Consider the following 19,516-nt stretch of genomic DNA (forward strand, 5'->3'; position numbering starts at 1 on the left):
GTGTGAGGCAATGAAAAAGAGGCATGCACCTGTGGGCTCAGTTGTGTCTGCTTTGGTCTGTGCATTAGGGGGAAGGATTTAATTAAACCAGCAATCTGTCCTTTCCTCCCCGTGTTTCTCTCTCTGTTAGACTCTGTGTGTGTTGTCAGAGCCACTGGCAGGAAACTAGATCAATAACAGACAGTTTAGAGTGGCCGATGTTTCTCTTTTTCTTTATATGTCATCAATGGAGCACTGAGGCCTCTGAGCTGCACATGAATCACATACTGTGAGATTGATCCAGAAGCCTTTGTACTTCAATGGGGATCAGCTTTATAGAAGAACAGGCTCCTATGATTCCATGGTGTTTGTTGGTTATTGTGAGGATATGTGTGTCAGTGCCAGTTTCTCTGGGAGCTAAAATGTGTGTCAAAATCAGTGACCTTTACTGAAATACCTTCAAGCACGCTCCTGAGGTGATGGCAGGGTTTTATTCACCCAACAGTCGTACTTCTCTACAAAGCGCACCCACTTAATATTTGCTCATAACAGGCAAGCACTGGGAAGAACATGACGGGCGCTATTCCCTTGAAGGCGACCACCGATATTTTCAAGTGACGGAGCACTCAAACAAGATACCTCAGGTACAATGGCAAGTGGAAGCATTAAAAACCACTTTACACATTTTCACTTGCTTCAAATACGCAACCTTGCAAATCTTGTTAATTTTGGCAAAGTAAATGATGTTACCCATGAGAAAACATTGTCCGAGTCAGAATAACGGGAGGTTTTCTTCCTGTTCTTCCCAGTCTGTCACTATTGTGTGCATGTAGCATTATATAGAAGTGTATGTAAGTTGCTTTGGATAAAAGCGTGAGCTAAATAACCTTCAATTAACGTTATTCAATTACTGTTAGGACTGTGACAGACACAAACACACACACACACACACACACACCCACACACACACACACACACACACACACACACACACACACACACACACATCAACCCCTCATGGACTGCAAATGCAAATGAATAAGGATTAATTGATTTTTGCTATTTTAAATATCCATTAATTTACACATAAACAAAGTCTATACATGTTGTACCTTTACCCGTACACTTTTGTAACTTTGCAAATTCAAACAATTCAAACCTTCTATTTTTGTTTTTTAATACCGTGTTTGTCAATGCTTTTGTTTATTTATTTTCTGTTTTAAACAGCACAGAGAGAAGCCTGCAACATGTAATTGTACACGACTATATTTTCAATAACTATAACTATAGCAAGAGTGCTATCATATGAAAGCTAGCTGGTACGACAACAGCTAGCTTTAGCTAAATATAAAAGTAAGTGGTCCTATGTCTCCTAGCGTTTATCTTGGTAATCAATTTCCACATAATTGAATGAAGCAGTATCCAAATCTAAATCATGATGTAGAAAATAAATCCCACATAAGCTTAGCTGCCATCTCAAGTTATTGTAATGGTTTTCATGTAATCTCATGGGGTCAAGCCATGCCACATATAAATCATGTTTCTTTGTATTTAATCAAAAAATAATTATTTTGTTTTATTTCAATGTACCGAAAACCAAAGATGAACAGATTTATAACAAGAAAAACGTAGTATATTAATCCTTGAATTATGAATATTGTTGTTATTTTTTGTAGCAAAAATCTTATATAACTATTTTTGCTTTCCTTATAATTTCGTAAAGATTATCCAAAGGCTTTTTAAGGATGTGGTGTGGGTTTATTGTACGCAAATTCTATTTTAGTTAAAATACTCAGTTTGAAAAGGCTTACAATTAAGAAGACACAACCTTATATGTCACAGTGTGCTTATAACCCAACGTCTCCTGCTTGCGTTTCTGCTTTCCTCCCATGTCAGCACCTCAAATTAGATTTTCAAATGTTGTTTTTGTAGTTGTCTTCAGCCACTGAGGGATTATGTATTTAACCTGTGTCGAGGCAATTGTGACGCTGCAGTCGGTGCTAATGATCCGAGTCGAGAGCTAATCTTGCCCCTGATCATGTCCTTTGAACTTTTCCAGCACCCCCTCACCTCACCCTTCCGCCATATTAATATCAATGTATGATGCCTTTCTCCTTTGATCTGTTTAGTCTGTCTTTTGTGAAGTGAATTCTGCCATTTATTTTTAACCTGACTTTCCCTCTCAGCTGTCTTTTAATCCCCTGGTCTTAGAGAGTTAAGGCGTAGCCCTCACCATGGTAACACCATCTCCCATTTTTAGACACATAGGCTACACACACATTTACTTGAGGTCTCTCATCTCATAATTCTGTCCTACCCTGCGTTCTACGGCTGTACCCTCCCCCTATATATGCACTCCCTCTCCTCTCTTGCTCTTCCCTCCTTCTCTCACACACACAAACTCAACCTCTCCTGCTCTGGCAGCTGGTCTCCTGCTAATGCTGCACCATCCACTGACTGCGAGATGTTCACCCCAGCTTGTAAAGGATCTGCAGGGGAACCGAGGTAAGGCTTTAACACCCGAGCAAAAACACAGCAGAGATGTGATACTGCTGCTGCTGCTGTTGGCTGCTGTCCACATGTAACTGTACGCCAAATGAATGATGGGAAGAGCGTGTGTGTGTGTGCTGATTTGTGTGAGAACTCTCCAGCTGGAGTAGGGAGCCTGTGTGAGTTGCAGGCTAGTATAACACTTACACACAGACACAATCAAGTACAGTGTGAATCTATTTCTAGGGTTATTTGTACTTTCTAATTTCTTAAAGTTGAGGAAAAATAATTGGGAGTGGAATAGGCATGAGTTTGCATATGTGTGTGTGTGTGTGTGTGTGTGTGTGGTGTGTGTGTGTGTGTGTGTGTGTGTGGTGTGTGTGTGTGTGTGGTGTTGTGTGTGTGTGTGTGTGTGTGTGTGTGTGTGTGTGTGTGTGTGTGTGTGTGTGTGTGTGTGTGTGTGTGTGTGTGTGTGTGTGTGTGTGTGTGTGTGTGTGTGTGTGTGTGTGTGTGTGTGTGCATGCATGCTATGAGAGTACCAGAGGAAACCTGCTGGCAAGCAAATTGTCTTTTGAGTAACGCTGCAACGGTGCTGCAATGTCTGGTTGTGGTGCTATATTCTCTGATGGTTTATGGCACCATGTTATGTTTATGTGTGTGTTGTTGTTTGATTGTGGGGGGGATGGTGAGTGGGGGCATGCAATTAGGTTTCTGCATGTGAGTGGGAGGATAAGATCAGTGTTTCTTAATGTTTTTATCTATTTAACTCAAAATACTGTGTTCAAACCACCGAAGGATCTTCAAGGGGAAGCAACAGATACCATTCTGGGACATAAATGTTTTATTTTTAGAAGTCTGAGCCAATGGGTAAATGTCTTCATGCATGCATGAATTTTCCAGCATGTATGCCAGTGGGTGGTTCGTTCATGTTCATGAGCATATACAGTACAGTACAATAGTGGTGTGTGTGTGGTTGTGTGTGTGAGTGTGTGTTTGTTGTGGGGGGTGTTGTGTGTGGTGTGTGTGTGTGTGCGTGTGTGTGAGAGTGTGTGTGTGTGTGTGGTGTGTGTGTTGTGTGTTTGTGTGTGTGTGTGTGTGTGTGTGTGTGTGTGTGTGTGTGCGTGTAGTGTGAGCGTCTGTGTGTGTGTGTGTGTGTGTGTGATGTGTGTGTGTGTGTGTGTGTGTGTGTGTGTGTGTGTGTGTGTGTGTGTGTGTGAGCAACATTCCCCCTAGGAAACATGGTCCCTACTGTATGCAGTGAAGGAGATGTTATTTGATTTATGAGTCTGTTTCTTCAGAGGAAGCTCTGCGTGTGAGTGGTAATAGTAACATTAAGCATCTTTCAAGACATCTACCAAGGGATGAAGCTTTTGTATTAAGTCTTTTAAAGCAAAGGAAGGTAAAATTCCACTTGCATCATTGGAATAAAATGTGACGCACTTCAGTTATTCCTCTTATAAAATATTATTTTTCTTTGTGCTTTTCCATTTCTAGTAAGTGAGACTGTCATTTTGAAAGATTTACCCATTCTTCAGTTCACCCTGTTCCATGACACCATATTTTAGTCTGTAACAACCAGAACCTTATGGTGCCTCGTGATTGCAAATGTTTATAAACTAGAAATAGACATAGCTGCAGCTTCTACGACTTTTCTATGGCTTTTATGCTACGCTGCTTTCTACTTTCTTTAAAACTGCTTTTTTACTCCTAGGAAATATCAATTGTGTAACATACATGAAACTATATATATATCTTTCTTTAGTAGTCCACTTGTTTTTTTCTTGGAAATATGTGACGTATTGCATTTTTAAAAAGATTTCACAACATCTGTAAATGTTTAAAATTACCACCAACTTTTCTATATACTTTTGCCATCTGTCGGATGTGAGATGTGCTCATTGTGGAGTTATTATTTCAGCTGAAGCCCTTTAAGCATGGTCTGAAATCGCTGACTTTGGACTATTTATTATTATTATTACATTATTATTATTACAATTAATTATTTATTCCATAAATCCATAAAAGCCATAACTCATGCTCATGTTAATGTATTGATTATGTATTCATACAGCAGCTTTCAACACAATTTCAAAGAGCTTACATAAGAAAAAAAAGGCATTAGAAAATATGTAGAAAAACTAAGCAAAACAAATAGACCAATAGATTTATCAAATCAAATCAAGTTTTATTTATATAACACATTTTTAAAACGATTTTTGGTCGAGCCAAAGTGCTGTACATACAATAAAAACACTTTACAACAGCAAAAATAAAAAATCACACACAGGGAAATGTCAGGAGTCGTGCTCCGCTCTGACTAGAAGGCCAGAGAGAAGAAGGGAGTTTTAAGTGTAGATTAAAAAACCCCTAGGGTCTGGGCCGACTTCACATGGAGGGGCAGAGTGTTCCAGAGCCTAGGGCCAGCTGCTGCGAAGGCTCTGTGTTTACAGTTAAATGCAGTGTGCAAGATATGAATAAATAACCCCCAAACAAAAAGACAATAACAAAGAAAGACGGAAAGACTCATGACACAGCATTCCAGAGTAAGAGGCTTGACAAATCACAGTCCTGCTGTGCTGGTGTACGATTGGCTTCTGATTCCAGCTCAAAGGAGAGGGGGCTAATCTGTTCCTCTCAGGTGGAGAGAGTTTGGGATTCGTCCCAGTTTCTTCAATGCACATGAGCATGCACACAATTATGCACTTTCACATGCTGCGTGTGATTTACGTTACCAGTGTCAATGCTTCTGCAGAGCCAGCAGAATAGCTGCGCATCAGAGACAACAATGTTTATACAAAAAGAAAGTATATTCCCCTTTAAAGTGAATTTTCTCTTTTCCTTTATTATCATACCTCTATTTTTGTCATTTTTTCATTGTGCCAAAGCTTTTTCTCAACTGATCTGTACCGATCTTGACTTGAGTCGTCCTCTTGAGGTGATAAAGTCAAATTAATACCTGCTGTCTCTTCCTCACACCTCTCCTCTCCTCCTTCCTCTGCTCACTCTGCTCATCATTAACCGTCTTTCATTAATCCATCCTCCACCTGCAGACACTCTCACCTCCTTTCTCACGTCCGTCACACAATGCTCCTACGGTCAATTAAGTCTCATCTCTGATTGTACCTCATCGCCTCTTGAAGATCATTATGCAAAGCTTTCCAACCCTCTATTGCTCTTCACTTCAATTGCTTCTCTCTATTGTTTGGCTCTAATTGATTCCAAACCAATCTCTTCCTCTATGAATCCTTCTCTTATAATACCTTGTTAATGAGATCAATGCAGCTTTGATAGAGTGACACACAATTCACTGTTGGAGGAATGGGAGAAACTTCACAGCTTGTTTCTATTTGTGTGTCTATCGAGTGGACACATATTGAAATTCTCAGAGCGTTCCTGATTAAATATGTTTTAGGTGGGCTTAGTGTTTGCAGTTGCCGTTGTGGAGGTTTCTCATTGTGTTTGCTGGATCCGGGGTCTATGTGCCGCTCTTTATACTTTATGCCAGAGCTGCAGTGAAGAGGAAGGACGTGAATTAAATGAATGTTTTTCTCTGATCAAAGTCGTCTGGAAGAGTGAGCAACAGGGAGGAGGGGGGGTGAAGGCACCGAGGAGGCTGTGGGCGGAGGAGGTGCAATGTGTGTGTGTGTGTGTGTTCGTGTGTGTGTGCATGAGCGCATGTCTGTATCTATCTTCGGTTGTGTGTGATTGTGTGTATGGATGTGTACATTTGTGTGTGTGTGTGTGTGGTGTGTGTGTGTGTGTGTGTGTGTGTGTGTGTGTGTGTGTGTGTGTGTGTGTGTGTGTGTGTGTGTGTGTGTGTGTGTGTGTGTGTGTGTGTGTGTGTGTGTGTGTGTGTGTGTGTGTGTGTGTGTGTGTGTGTGTGTGTGTGTGTGTGTGTGTGTAAGAGAGATCCGGAAGAGTGCTTTTATGGGTGGGCTTGCTGTCACTTTTACTAAAATCCACCAGCAGAGAGAACTATAGGGGGGAAGGGAGTAGGTCAATAAAAATAGAATGCTTACAAGTAGAAGGTTCAATGAAAAGGGAAAGATGAGAAAGGCGAAGCTATAAGGATAATGGCTGAATTACATAAGAACATGTTAAATGTATAGGTATAGTATATAAGTGTATGTACGGTATATATATCTGTGCACATTTCCACACCCAAGAAAAATGAGCAGTAGGCCTACCAGCAAAGGGATATTAAATAAATCAAAAATAAATAAAAGTTTGAATTCATTAGATTATAATGCTTTACTATTGGTTATACTAGTTAAAGTGCAAAGTCTCCTTTTTACAGTCCACCACAGATGCAACAAACCCTTGTATAACAGCACAATGTGTGTTTTCTTTCACATTAGCTCAAGTATTGTTCTGAAGTATAATTGCTTTGATTTGTGTCCCTTACATATGTATTTCCTATATTGAATATATATAACTATATTGATTGCAGTCTTCCTCGCTGCCTCTGCTGCTGCATTACTGTGTTTCTCGGTGTGTTTCTACCACCTGTAGCTAAAGACTGTTGTCTGCTTGAATCATAACTTCAAATATGATATATTAATGTGTTGTGATGTCCGTTGACAGCTTTCACAGAGCTTGCCTCAATGGGAGCAAGTTTTAAGGCAGACGTACAACAACCATTAACTAATCACCTAATGATATTAAGAAAATGATCTTAGTTTAGATGGAATAAAATGCATCAGATGTGATCATGGATAACTAATGCATCAGTTGAAATCAAACTATGCAAGAGTCTGCCTTAGAAAAGAACAGTTTGTAACTTAAAACAATTCCTTTATTAGAAAACAGGTGTCAGTATGCAGGTAAGAAAAGAGGCAGATTCTGTGCTCGTATAGCAGTGTGTCGTTGGTAGAGATGTACTAGGTGGTGATGGATGTTTAGGGCAGGAGCCATTAACACACAGCATTAGCTCAGTCTCTGAATCCGCAACCCTCCTGGAAAACCTCATATGAGCAAATAACCTATTAGACGCAGGAAGGAGGGAGAGATAGATGGAAGGAAAGAGAAAGGTCCCTCGGATCCGTCTGGGTGTATATCGCCCCCCTGGGAATCCATCTAATGACTAAATACATTATTACACGGTTGGGAGGGAGATGGAAGAGAGAAGAAGCGGCGAAGAGGGAACAAAAGTAATAAAGACGGAAACATTGCATCTCTTGTGGAGTCTCACAGCCAATGGATCATGGATAGAAAGTTATTACGAGTAAGACAAAGGCATTGAAATAAAATAAACATGCCTGGATTTATGGGAACACACATTTAAGAGAACACAATAAAAACTGAATTAAGAAAGTTTCAAATACGTTATTCGAGACATTTCCTAATTGAGACATCAGTGCATTCATTTCACACACACTGCGTCATTATGCACACTCATCATCTGCAACACAGTGAAACACCTTCTGCTTTTGCTGAGGATTCATCAATACATATGGGAAAACATTGTTCCTTTACTATGTTATGAGGTCAGTAGATAGCTTTGCTTTTATGTGCCATGGTTTAAAAAGACCAACCCAGTGCTAACACCCCAATATGTTCTATTAAATTCCATAAACAATTACATTTAAACTCTCAATGACCAATGCCCTTGTTAAGATGGATATTCCAAATGCATGAAACCTGTAGAAGGAGAGGTCACTGAATTAAAAAAACGTGTTCTTTGTTGTTATGTCGAATGTAAATACTTAAAGGGGCCCTATTGTCCTGTTTGGGGTTTCCCCTTTCCTGTAGTGTGTTATATAGGTTGTTGTCCATGTAAATGTTCTGCAAAGGCTAAAATCCCAAAGTGTATGATAGAGGGAGTTTCTCTCCCACACATTCAAATGTTTGACATTTTATTTTGTTTCTGGCGGAGAGTTATATTTTGCCACTCTCCTTCATTAAATATTGCTACAGCCAGCAGACGGTTAGCATAGATTAACACAAATACTGGGAATAACTAGCCAGGCATGTCTGCAGTCACTGAATTTGGAATAAGCAACTGTGTGCTGACAAGTTTTCAGTATTTAACAACAAGTTCCTCTGCTAATTATTGCAGCGCTAATGCAGAAACGATGACTGTTGGAGGACTGTGAATACAAATAGCATGTTGACGTGCAGCTACTGTTTCATTTAGTTTCAGCCCAATTTGGCTTTATCTCTCTGTTTTTCTCACCTCTGTTTTCCACCCACACACACACACACACACACACGCACGCACGCACGCACGCACGCACGCCCCCACACACACACACACACACACACACACACACACACACACATACACACACACACACACGCAGACACACAAATGTCAAACCTGCTGTGTGTGGTGACCTAGTGTCATCATCCAACTGGTTGCTGTATGCGGTGTCACACAACCCACTTACTAACACCTCAATGGTAACAGGAAATGTGTGCGTACAAGTTTCACATTTAAGTTACATTTCGGTGTGATTAACTCAAAACCAGTAGGGGGAAAATGAGGACGAGAGTGTAACATAGCAACACATTATCTTATCAAGGTCTTAAAAGTTAACTTAGAAACCCAACCTGCTGCATTATTGTTGATTAAAAGACTCAGTAGGGACAGCTGCCTCTGCTACAACATGTTTTCAGTATGAGAATAAACCAGGCTCAATAAATAATTGATTGTTTGCGTGCCATATAACATTAAAGGAGATCGTGATGCTGAGCTTCACTGAAGGCAAAACATAAAAAACAACTCCTGTTTTTCTTTATCTCTATAGCAACAAGATTCTATATTTGTTTATTCTGCGGAACATTTTCATTTCATTAAAACATGTATTAACCTTGCTCAATACAACAATCATGGGGTGACTGTTTGATTTAGAGAACATGATCAAAATAAAAATGAAAACAAATAATTACGTGGCAATGTCAAACAATATGACGAGATAGGTCAAGATAGATTTATAATAATCTAGAACATTTATAAGATATTTATTATAATAAGAACATTTTTGTGACACATAAATTGCTCAGGTATTGCATATAACAACATATAGTGGGTATTCATGTGTCTATGTATGTATAATATATACATATATGTATATATTCTTTACATATTTTTTATTTGTACTCCTCAGGATTGTGAGAAACAGCATTTCGATCTCCCTGTCACACAAACAGAAGATTGACAATAAAGTTGACTTTAATTTTTTTCCCCCTATATTGAAAAGTCATATTGCACATGATATTGCAAGTAGGCTAGTGCACATGGTATTGATGTCATGATGCATTTGTTCTGCTGTCAGTGCTTTATTTATCCAAACAGGGACACATGGACATTTCACATTTGAAGAGATTTTTTCATCGAACCAATATTAGTTTGGCCACATGGGGCAGCACAACGATCTTTAAACACAACATTGATCACCACTTTTGAAGTTGTTAGCAAACAGTAGGCTACTTGCAAGCAGATCACACGTGGCATTCCTTCAAAGTCGTTTTCTGGATGCAAACATGTAAGTCTCTCCATCAACACGCCATGTATCTGGCTCTTTTGGCACTAAATGCTCCACTGTGTCTGTCAGCTGTTTGACGCTAGACATGTAACTGTCAGTTTTAGGCTTATTTGGCCTAATTAGCAAAAGAACAGCATTGATGCATGTTATTATAAGTAGGCTATCATGAACTCAACTGTGTCCAGTGTCCACACCCCTGTTGTTGTCACACAAACGCTTGCCTGTATAGCAGAATGTCTTCATCATGTCGGCTGACTGGCTACACAATTCATCGATAATAATTTTGTTTTTTCAAAATCTAGTGTAATATTCATATCGCAGGAAGCAATATGTTAGTTGAAGGTTATGTGTTAAAATACAATTTGAAAGGAGTATTGTAGTGCGGCAGCAGCCATAGTGTTTCACATAAACACGTATCTTTACGATACAGATCTTCTCGAAAATTCCCACTAATCTTTCATAGCCTCTGTTTTAATATGAGAATAAAGATGCACAACCACTTCATCCAATACCGTTATTGCAATTTCAGTCAAATAATCGCAATTCTTTATTATTTTTGTAATCATGCAGCCCTACATGTAACACATTACTTAACATATCTGCTTATTACTACACGATAAATACATTTAAGAACCAAAAAAAGTGTAGAAACTTGACATGTGCTTCTTTCTTTCCTGTTTACTTTAATTTACCTACAATAAAGTGTTGTTTACAGGATATCTCTGAACCACTAGACTAGAGGGAGGGTGAGGTCTGCACTCAGGCTGCACTGTCAGTTTGTATGCTGTTAAACCCATTTTCTAGATAGGCTACTATTTTATTTTTTTCCTGTAATTGAAATAATTACTAATGCAATGCCAGACTGACTGAAAGTGTGTGTGTGCCCACAGATCCTCAGATACAAACCACATGATGCCAGTGGAGCATTGTATTGCTTTAATCAGTGCATCCTCACTCTGATAGGGACTGGGCACATATCCAGGGAACCACTCATCAGCCTCAGTCAGCCCATTGATAATATTTATTGAGAAAGCTTTTGAGCATAATAATCATCTTCAATAGCTGCTTGTTTGGTTTCTTGGACTCAATGAGCACAAAAGTGGTTTATAATCTAATCATCAAGGTCCCTTTAAAAAAAGAAAGGATGTCAGAGTTCAGGTTCAGATTCAGGTTTTTCCCTATGAGGATTATTAAAGGTCCATTTTATCTTATTTTAAATATGGAATGGAAATCTAGACCCTCATTGATACATTGATACACAACACACTGTAAAATAAGTATAGGTGAGTGAATACCTTTGTTAGAGTTGAGCTCTTAGTGATCTAATTAATCGTCCCTAAAATGCCAGCTTTACTGCATTTCAGTGTTTTTTGTATTGATATGAATTGCAAATGTAATAACACATCTGCACCACTAACATACATTTGTAATTAATGTAGGTCCTGCATAACCTCTGTTTTGTAGATGGTCAATGTGTTATAGACTAGTTTTAAGATATTTACAATCTAGGTTATACGATGCTCATATGCATATATTTTGTAGAAGTTAACAAAATATTTAGCTTTTTGATACGAGTTTGGACTTGTTGACTTATTTAGCTAAAATAAAACCTTTTTTTTTAATCATCCTTTTGTTCTGCTGTGTGAGAGAGCTAAAAATAGTCCTTTTAGATGACTTCAGTTCTAATAGCCACAGACATTATGAGCTGTTGTTTAGTCTGTGAATGAGCTCCCCAAACGTCACTCTTTGACGTCAGAAGCGGATGATAAAATAATGAAATCCAGACCTCAGGGAAGCTGGTTCACACACTCTTTCATATATTTCCTTCTACATACAGTGAGGATAATTCAAATGTCAAATTGGAGACAGGTATTAATCCAGCAATATTTATTTGGTGGAATACTTGTTGTTCTCTCACCTTGTAATGAATCTGCAATGTGTTGTCTGCTGACTGCTGATCAATGTGGTGTTTGTAGGCAACAGGATAAACAGCTAAGAGGATAAGAGTTTAGTCATGTGTAGTGCGGGGAACATCACATTGTAGCCATTGTAAGGATGAATTAATATTATTATAACAAGGTCTTATAATATATAAATAGGATGTGAAACAATCAATTTTTAAATTCACCAAATCAGAAAGCCTCACATGAAGTTTCTTTAAAACCCTTTGAATTATTTTCAGTTGATCAGCTGTGGGAACGTTAACGGTGAGAGTGAAACCTGTCAAATCTGGAGTGAAGAGGAAGGACACTCCCTTTGGTCACAACATGGTGGTCTATGTATATAACTCAGCATGACTGCACTGCTGTTACCACTCCCTTTTCTGTTAGTAATCTAATTTTGCACCCTTAAAAAACAACAGTTTCACTTTTCTGTTAAGCAGAAGTTCCATTTGACACACACTCCTGCTGTGACGTGTTAATAGATGTCAGGACTCAGGACTTATTAAGCTACACAAAACATACAAATTAACTGTACCCAATACATCAACTGTACCCATTAAGCGTCTTGTACTTTGTGAGAACTGTGAGTGACCAATAGGCTCACCACAGGTTACAAAGGGTAGGAAGTGACCCAATTCTCTGTGTGTGTGTGTGTGTGTGTGTGTGTGTGTGTGTGGTGTGTGTGTGTGGTGTGTGTGTGTGTGTGTGTGTGTGTGTGTGTGTGTGTGTGTGTGTGTGTGTGTGTGTGTGTGTGTGTGTGTGTGTGTGTGTGTGTGTGTGTGTGTTTGTAAAAGAAACAGAGAGTCAGAAAGGAGTATGTGGCCCCTCCTCTCCTTGCTCCTCCCCCTGCTTGCGTATGGACCTCAGTGTACCTGTATGTGTGAGTGTGTCAGATTGTTGTTGTGTGTCTGTGAAAGCAGAAGAGCTAGCAGCGTAAGGGGGAAAAGTAGTCGACTGGTCAAGGTGCGGAAAAGTGGAAAACGACAGCTCTGGGGAGGCGAGTGTCAAAGTAGAAGAGAACGGAAAAAATAGAGGCAAGTGAGAGAGATAGAGGCAGGGAGGGAAGGGAGGCAGATTGGGTCAGAGAGAGACACAAAGTGCAAGTATACACAGTAAAGATAGAGAGTGTGTGTCAGCAGAACACACTTCCCAGAGGAGAGCCAGAGAGCGAGAGAGACTGCTGAGAAGTTCAGTCTGACAAAATGCTCAGGAGGAGGAGAAGCGTGTCCTTTGGCGGATTTGGTTGGTACGTTACCTTTTCATTGGATGTATCATGCTACTGTGTGTGTGTGTGTGAATGTCTGCATTATGTGTGCAAAGGCTCATTATTGTGCACATTATGGTTTATCATGAGTTTATTGGATGCACAATGTGCTGTTGAAATGTGTGCACTGCTGGGTGTTTTTTTTCTAAAAAGGAAGGATGGGTGGAGGCTGTTACTCTGTGTCACTCCTATGACACTTTGTCCTTTGTGGTGTGTGTGAGAGAATGTACAGTTTCACTCTGTGCTGTCTCCGTTTGGGGGGGGGGGGGGGGGGGGTTGAGGATACAATCAACAGGCTGCTTTGTCTGTTGTTTTTTTATAATGTCCAATTAAGGGTCTTTTGTCACTTCTCTTACCCGTCATATTTGCCCCCACCTATTGACCGAGAGGTTTTTCCCATGATGCAGCGCTAACGAAGATGCCAGAGAGTCCATTTAGTCCTGAATGAGCTGACACGCTCAGATGGAGTGTTTTTGTTTCTGGCTCCCCTGCTGCTTTTGGGTCGTTCTGTCTCTGAAGCGCTTCTTCAGAGCACTTTCCCATCCCAGCTGGGCTGATGTAGCACGTTCACCCAGACAGGAAGATACAGTATAACCTGAAACAGGCACAGCTGTGAAGAGCAACACAGGGACTATGTGAGAAAAACATCTAATCATTTGCAGTAAAACTTTGGATTTCTCAAAAGGAAACTAATTCATTTCACACATGAATTTCAGGTCACTACTCAGTTCAGTTTACTTTTCTTAACTTAGTTTAATTATTCTTTGTTTAATCTAGCTCTTGGTATTCCCTCATAATGGTGTAAGTGCAACACTTAAATACTGGACAGATCAGCAACAGCTCAGTTCAGACACAACACCTTGAATGTTGTGCGACTCAAAACACAAACGTTCATCCTGCACAGCCTGAGTGTGAAAACAAGTATAGGGTATGCTTATAGTCCCTTTTAGATTAAACAATTTCTTATGATATGAACTGTCCTGCTGCAGGAAATTCAATGAAAACCTAATGCATTTGTTTGTGTTTTTGGATTTCATGAAGAGACACTAATATGGATTTGTGGATGGCTAGTTCAGACTGCAGGCATTTCTAAATGAAGAGCTGACAAAAACAATTCCCCACAGTGTGTTTACACACACACACACACACACACACACACACACACACACACACACACACACACACACACACACACACACACACGCACACACATACCATGTATACATCACTTCAGGGGACATTCCATTGATTTACATGCATTTCCTGGAGACTTATCCTAACCTTAACCATAACCAACACATGCCTAACCCTAACCCTTAACCTTACCCTAACCCTAATCCTAACCCTAATCCTAAACCACCCTAAAATTAATGATTCCCCTCATGGGGACCTCCAATTTGTCCCCATAAGGGAAGCCAGTCCCCACACGTGACTATGTAAACATATTTAGGTCCCCACAAGTATAGTAATGCTAGACCACACACACACACACACACACACACACACACACACACACACACACACACACACACACACACACACACACACACACACACACACACACACACAGTAAACTATTCCTTTAATCTCTAAGATGTGGGATGAATAAAGCTTCCACATGATAGACATGATCTGCTTTCAGGCATAAGGTGGGTGGTGTGTCTTGTAAACTACTTAGTAATAACCTTGTGAGCACAGACTGCAGTCACAAACAATATGGTGTCACTGCAGCAGAGAAGCAAACTCAATGTTACTGTAGATGTTCACTGGGAATGTTTGCATTTCAATATTTATGTGTCTATTATCTGGATCCCTATTAGCTTACGCCTCTTCGTCAAACTTTCTGCAGTACACAAAATAACAATTCTTAAAGGTCCCATGTCATGCTTTTCAGGTTAGTACCCGTCCCCTTGTGTGTTATGAAGGTTTTCCTGCATGTAAACGGTCTGCAGAGTCACAAACCCTCAAAGTACACCCTGTAGCGAGTAAAACCCTAACACAAAAAATACATGTCTATGCTTCTATCTTATTTATTTTAGCTACCCGGGAATATAGCACATTTTAAAACCAGTATTAAAATAAGCTTTCTAGATGTCAGAGGGCAGGAGTAGGGCTTAATAAACACATTCAATAGCATGATTAGTGTTTTTCTCAACATTTCTCTCTAATGTTTCTGCACTCATGGCTGGCATGATATGCCTTTTCTTTTGGCGCAGACCCTCGTTAAAGTCCTCATTGAATAGAGTTGTTTGTTCCTCTCAGATGTCTTGAGTTTACCTGTGTTACTGTTGATTGAGGTATAAAGCATTATGCAAACTGTTCTATATATACTACATAAGATGACCTCGCTGCACTACAGGCAGTCAGCTGTCAGTCGGTTGTAAGCGGGCTGGCCTTCGGCTTGAAGGGGAAATTCAAGGTATTTCTGTGGTTCAATATGAATCCGTTATCCTGATAACGCGTATCTAGTTTACAACATGATCTCAGTTCTCTCTGTCAAATGTGCCTCTGTTGACTGCTGATAACATTCAAAAACCCTGAAAAAAATTCAAATGATATTTAAATCATCCAGGTTGGATTATAAAAAAAAGCACACACTGTGTAAAAGCACTCTCTGTTTGTATGTGTGTTTGTCGGTTATGAGTGCACATTTTTGGATGAATTAGATCAGGCACTGTTCTGCATGGTTCATTCTGAAAATTAATGGGATTAAAGTATTAATGTCATAACATCCTCTTTGTAAAGGCATGTGAGGGGGGTGTAAAACAAGCACTGAACATGCACGTACACACACACCAACTTGCAAATAAAAACATATTTGCATGTACAGTTTCTCTTAAACCTCACAGGCCCTGCTCTATTATCAGCATATAAACTGAACTGACAGGTTTTCCGTGAAACGTCTTCTGACCTCCATGTTTTTAGTACTAACAGTATTTAGTGAAGCATGAATGAATCCCTTATAAACATGAAGACCTGCATAACCGGTCTGAGCAGCTTTAAGAGATTCAATCTTATTAAAGTCAGCTGTTACAAAGTGATTTTTACACTGATATGTTCACACAGTCTGCAGGCTCTACATACTCTGCATTAATTGAAGATTATATTTGGAAATAAACACATTTACTTTTGGTCATGTTGTAAGCTTGGTTGCGCAAATGACCAAAATATGTTCAGGAAATGCGTTTTGAAACGCCTTTCTCAAGTTTGTGGTTCATGATTTTCCTGAATGCCAATAATGACAGGAGAAGCAATCAGGCATTAATGACCATTCTTGTAAGTGCCGGATCACCCGAGGGAGCCATCACTCCTCTCCATTTGATGTGCAGTGTTCATTTGCTTATTACTGTAATAATAGAGCACTTAAAGCAAGGAGTTTAATTGCTGCTTTTACACTATTTGAATCAGAGACGTGATCAATAATATCTCCCTCTCTCTCCCCCCCCTCTCTCTTCCTCTGTGTGTGTGCGGCTGCTGCCTCGCCAGGATTGACAAATCCACTTTGTCTGCACTGAGAGCCCGGTAAGTTCTTATTTTTATTCTGTTTTTTTTGTTGCTTCTTACATGATCAAATTAAGCTCTATATCCAGTGAATATCCTAATCGAATTTAATCAGGCAAAGCCATCATTTGTGCAAACTTGCCTGTGGAGAAATTCATGAGGAAAGGAAATCCTTTGCATTGCCTCAGATATTTTACGGGGTGATGGATTGCCCTGAGTTTCGCCTCTCAGGCTGCCTCTATACCTGGTGATTGATGTCTTTGTAGCGAGTGTATGCAACCTGACAGGATCTGCAGACACTCCTCAGGAAAGGAACATCTCCTCTGCAGTTTTGGAAAATAATACATTTTTTTATAATAATTATAATTAGAGTAAACAATGTTTAATTTTTTTAAAGAGCATGTTTCAATTAAACATGAATCAAAGCAGAAGCAGTAAAGGATAATATATTTGACTAAAGCTATATTATAAGTCTTTTAATCCATACATCAATTCAATTAAACTAACACAGACAATGGGACTTCATTTTGAGTTCTATTTTTACAGTGTTGGACTTATAGAAGACCAATTTCATTATAAAATACGATAACTTATACAATACGTAAAATATAAATCTTTGTATATGAACACATTTCTCTTTCTTTCGTTTAGTTGAAACAACAAAATATATAATATAGTTTATATAATATTTATTTTGCCCAAGTCAGATTTGACCAATGCTTTTCATTGATCACGTGACCTCTCATAGCCACAGTACTCTTTACTAGTTGACTTTAGTTAGCTGCACTGTGTTGCTCCACTTCTTATTGTGTTGATGCTTGATTCATTGAGCAGCTGCCATTGGTCACTTTCACTTTGGTCGTCTATGTTTTGGAAACAAGAAGTGACTATGTTCAACAGATAGTTATGAGCTTCCTTTACAACACACGGCTGTAAAAGGAGACGAAAGGGTCTTGAAAGATGTGTGACTGTGTTGTGCACGTTGAGAAAAACCATTCATTATAAATGAAACACATTGTGTAATTGTCATCTGAGGTACAAACAGCCACATGGTCAAATGAATTCTGGAGTGGAGAGCTGAATATCATTTGCTGAGTTGTGTACCTGCTTCCTGAGATGTTCTTTGAGGATATTGTGTTCGAGGAGCTTCCCTTTGTTGAAACAAACCACCGCGGCAAGCCCTGCTAATGGAGGTTGCCATAGTGATGGAAGTGAAGGGCTTCTGTGTGTGTATTTATATTAACTCTGCCTGTACTCTCACCCACTACCCGCTTCATCTGTGTCTCACTTTTAAGTGTATCACACTGACATTTACTGTCTGAACAAACATGTTGAGACCTCTTGTGTGTCCTCATGTACTTCCTTCGTCTCTCACCTGCTGCCAAAGCTCCAGTTGGCCACAATGATGCCACCTGTTGAAACTCTGATAAAGGATTTCTTTAAGATTTGGAGATTGTAGTCCTGATTTAAAAAAAAGTTGCCATAACTCTGGATTTTGGTAAACTGGGAATTATGAAAAATGAATAAAAATGCCTTCACAGTAGGGTAATTCCCACCTGTTTCAGCAGGTTGTTGTTCTTGAATCAAGGTAAATGAGACTTGATTTAATAAAATACCAGATACTCAATGATTTGCATTGGAAACATTAAAAGATAATGTTATTGCACTGGCAGTTTTTTACATGTGCTTTTAGTTCGCAGCTAACAATACCATTGGCTGGCTGATAGGGGTGTAACGGTACACGTACCCGTACCGAAATTATTCGGTACGGGCCCTTCGGTTCGGTACAGGTGTGTACCGAAGTGTACCGAACGAATATAACGTTAAACGTAAAAAATTGAGAACGTGAATAACTTTTGGAAGTAATCTCAGGTGCTGCGTCGCAGCATTCAGAGTAATTTGCTCAAATTGGGTTCAACGCGTCATAGAGCGAGCAAGTCATTTCATTGGATGAGAGGCATACTATGAGAGCTGGTCAGAGGGATGCGTTCAAATGTAGTCAGTAATTTGAGGTACTGTCAAAAATTAATGGCGAACGCAGATAAAGTTGAGCTCGAAAATCCTCCAGCATCATTGAAGTCTCCGGTTTGGGAACATTTTGGTTTCGCAGTTACGTACAAGGATGACGGACAAAGACAGGTGGACCGAACCAAAGCTGTTTGTCGGCATTGTTCAACTAAAATTGGTTACGCGGCTGGCAATACATCAAACTTGCACACTCTTGAAAAGGCATCACCCGAACGTGAATATCACCGGTACCAAAAGAAAAAAGACTGAAGTACAAACCCAACTCCCACTAGCATTTAAGCCTCCACCACTCGCAGAAAGATCAGACCGAGCCAAAGCTATTACAAACACCAAATATCCTTATGTTGCCATGTTAGCAAAGCGCTACCTGGCTGTATCTGCTACCTCTGTCCCTAGAGAGGGTGTTCTCCACAGCAGGAGACATTGTTAGTGCCAGCAGATCTGCCCTTTCAGCAGCAATGTGGACAAGTTCATTTTTATTTAAAAAAAACATGAAAATACAATGACAAGCAAGTCCTAATGTCAAGCTGGCTGCTTAGGTACTAGTACAGTACAGTTCAAATACAGATTATTTCAGTTCATCGAAATGCTGCACCTTAATGTTCATTTTATTATATTTTGTATTTATTTGAGTGAATATTCACAGTTTAATAATAATTAAAAACCCAAAACTAATAGTTTATATTTTGTGAGTACTAGTACAGTAAAGTTCAAATACAGATTATTTCAGTTAATCGAAATGCTGCACCTTAATGTTTATTTTATTATATTTTGTATTTATTTGAGTGAATACATTATTCACAGTTTAATAATAATAATAAAAA

At 39.4% G+C, this 19,516-nt stretch overlaps 1 protein-coding gene across 4 annotated transcripts in view; it reads left to right on the forward strand.

Moving 5' to 3' along the window:
• The first annotated feature begins 2,372 nt into the window (after positions 1-2,372).
• LOC117551772 (rap1 GTPase-activating protein 2-like) overlaps positions 2,373-19,516 on the forward strand; it is a 124,365-nt gene continuing 107,221 nt past the window's right edge. For 2 of the 4 annotated variants that reach the window (XM_034224797.1, XM_034224799.1), the window contains exons 1-2: positions 12,794-13,145; positions 16,650-16,685. In XM_034224797.1, the coding sequence (XP_034080688.1) occupies positions 13,102-13,145; positions 16,650-16,685 (80 nt within the window). In that variant the 5' untranslated portion in view covers positions 12,794-13,101. Of the gene's footprint in view, positions 2,485-9,935; positions 9,957-12,793; positions 13,146-16,649; positions 16,686-19,516 lie in introns of those variants that run through there. The other 2 variants (XM_034224798.1, XM_034224800.1) reach the window with 2 other exon arrangements.

The sequence above is a fragment of the Gymnodraco acuticeps genome, unplaced genomic scaffold, assembly GCF_902827175.1.
Source record: "Gymnodraco acuticeps unplaced genomic scaffold, fGymAcu1.1, whole genome shotgun sequence".
NCBI classification, from domain to species: Eukaryota; Metazoa; Chordata; class Actinopteri; order Perciformes; family Bathydraconidae; genus Gymnodraco; species Gymnodraco acuticeps.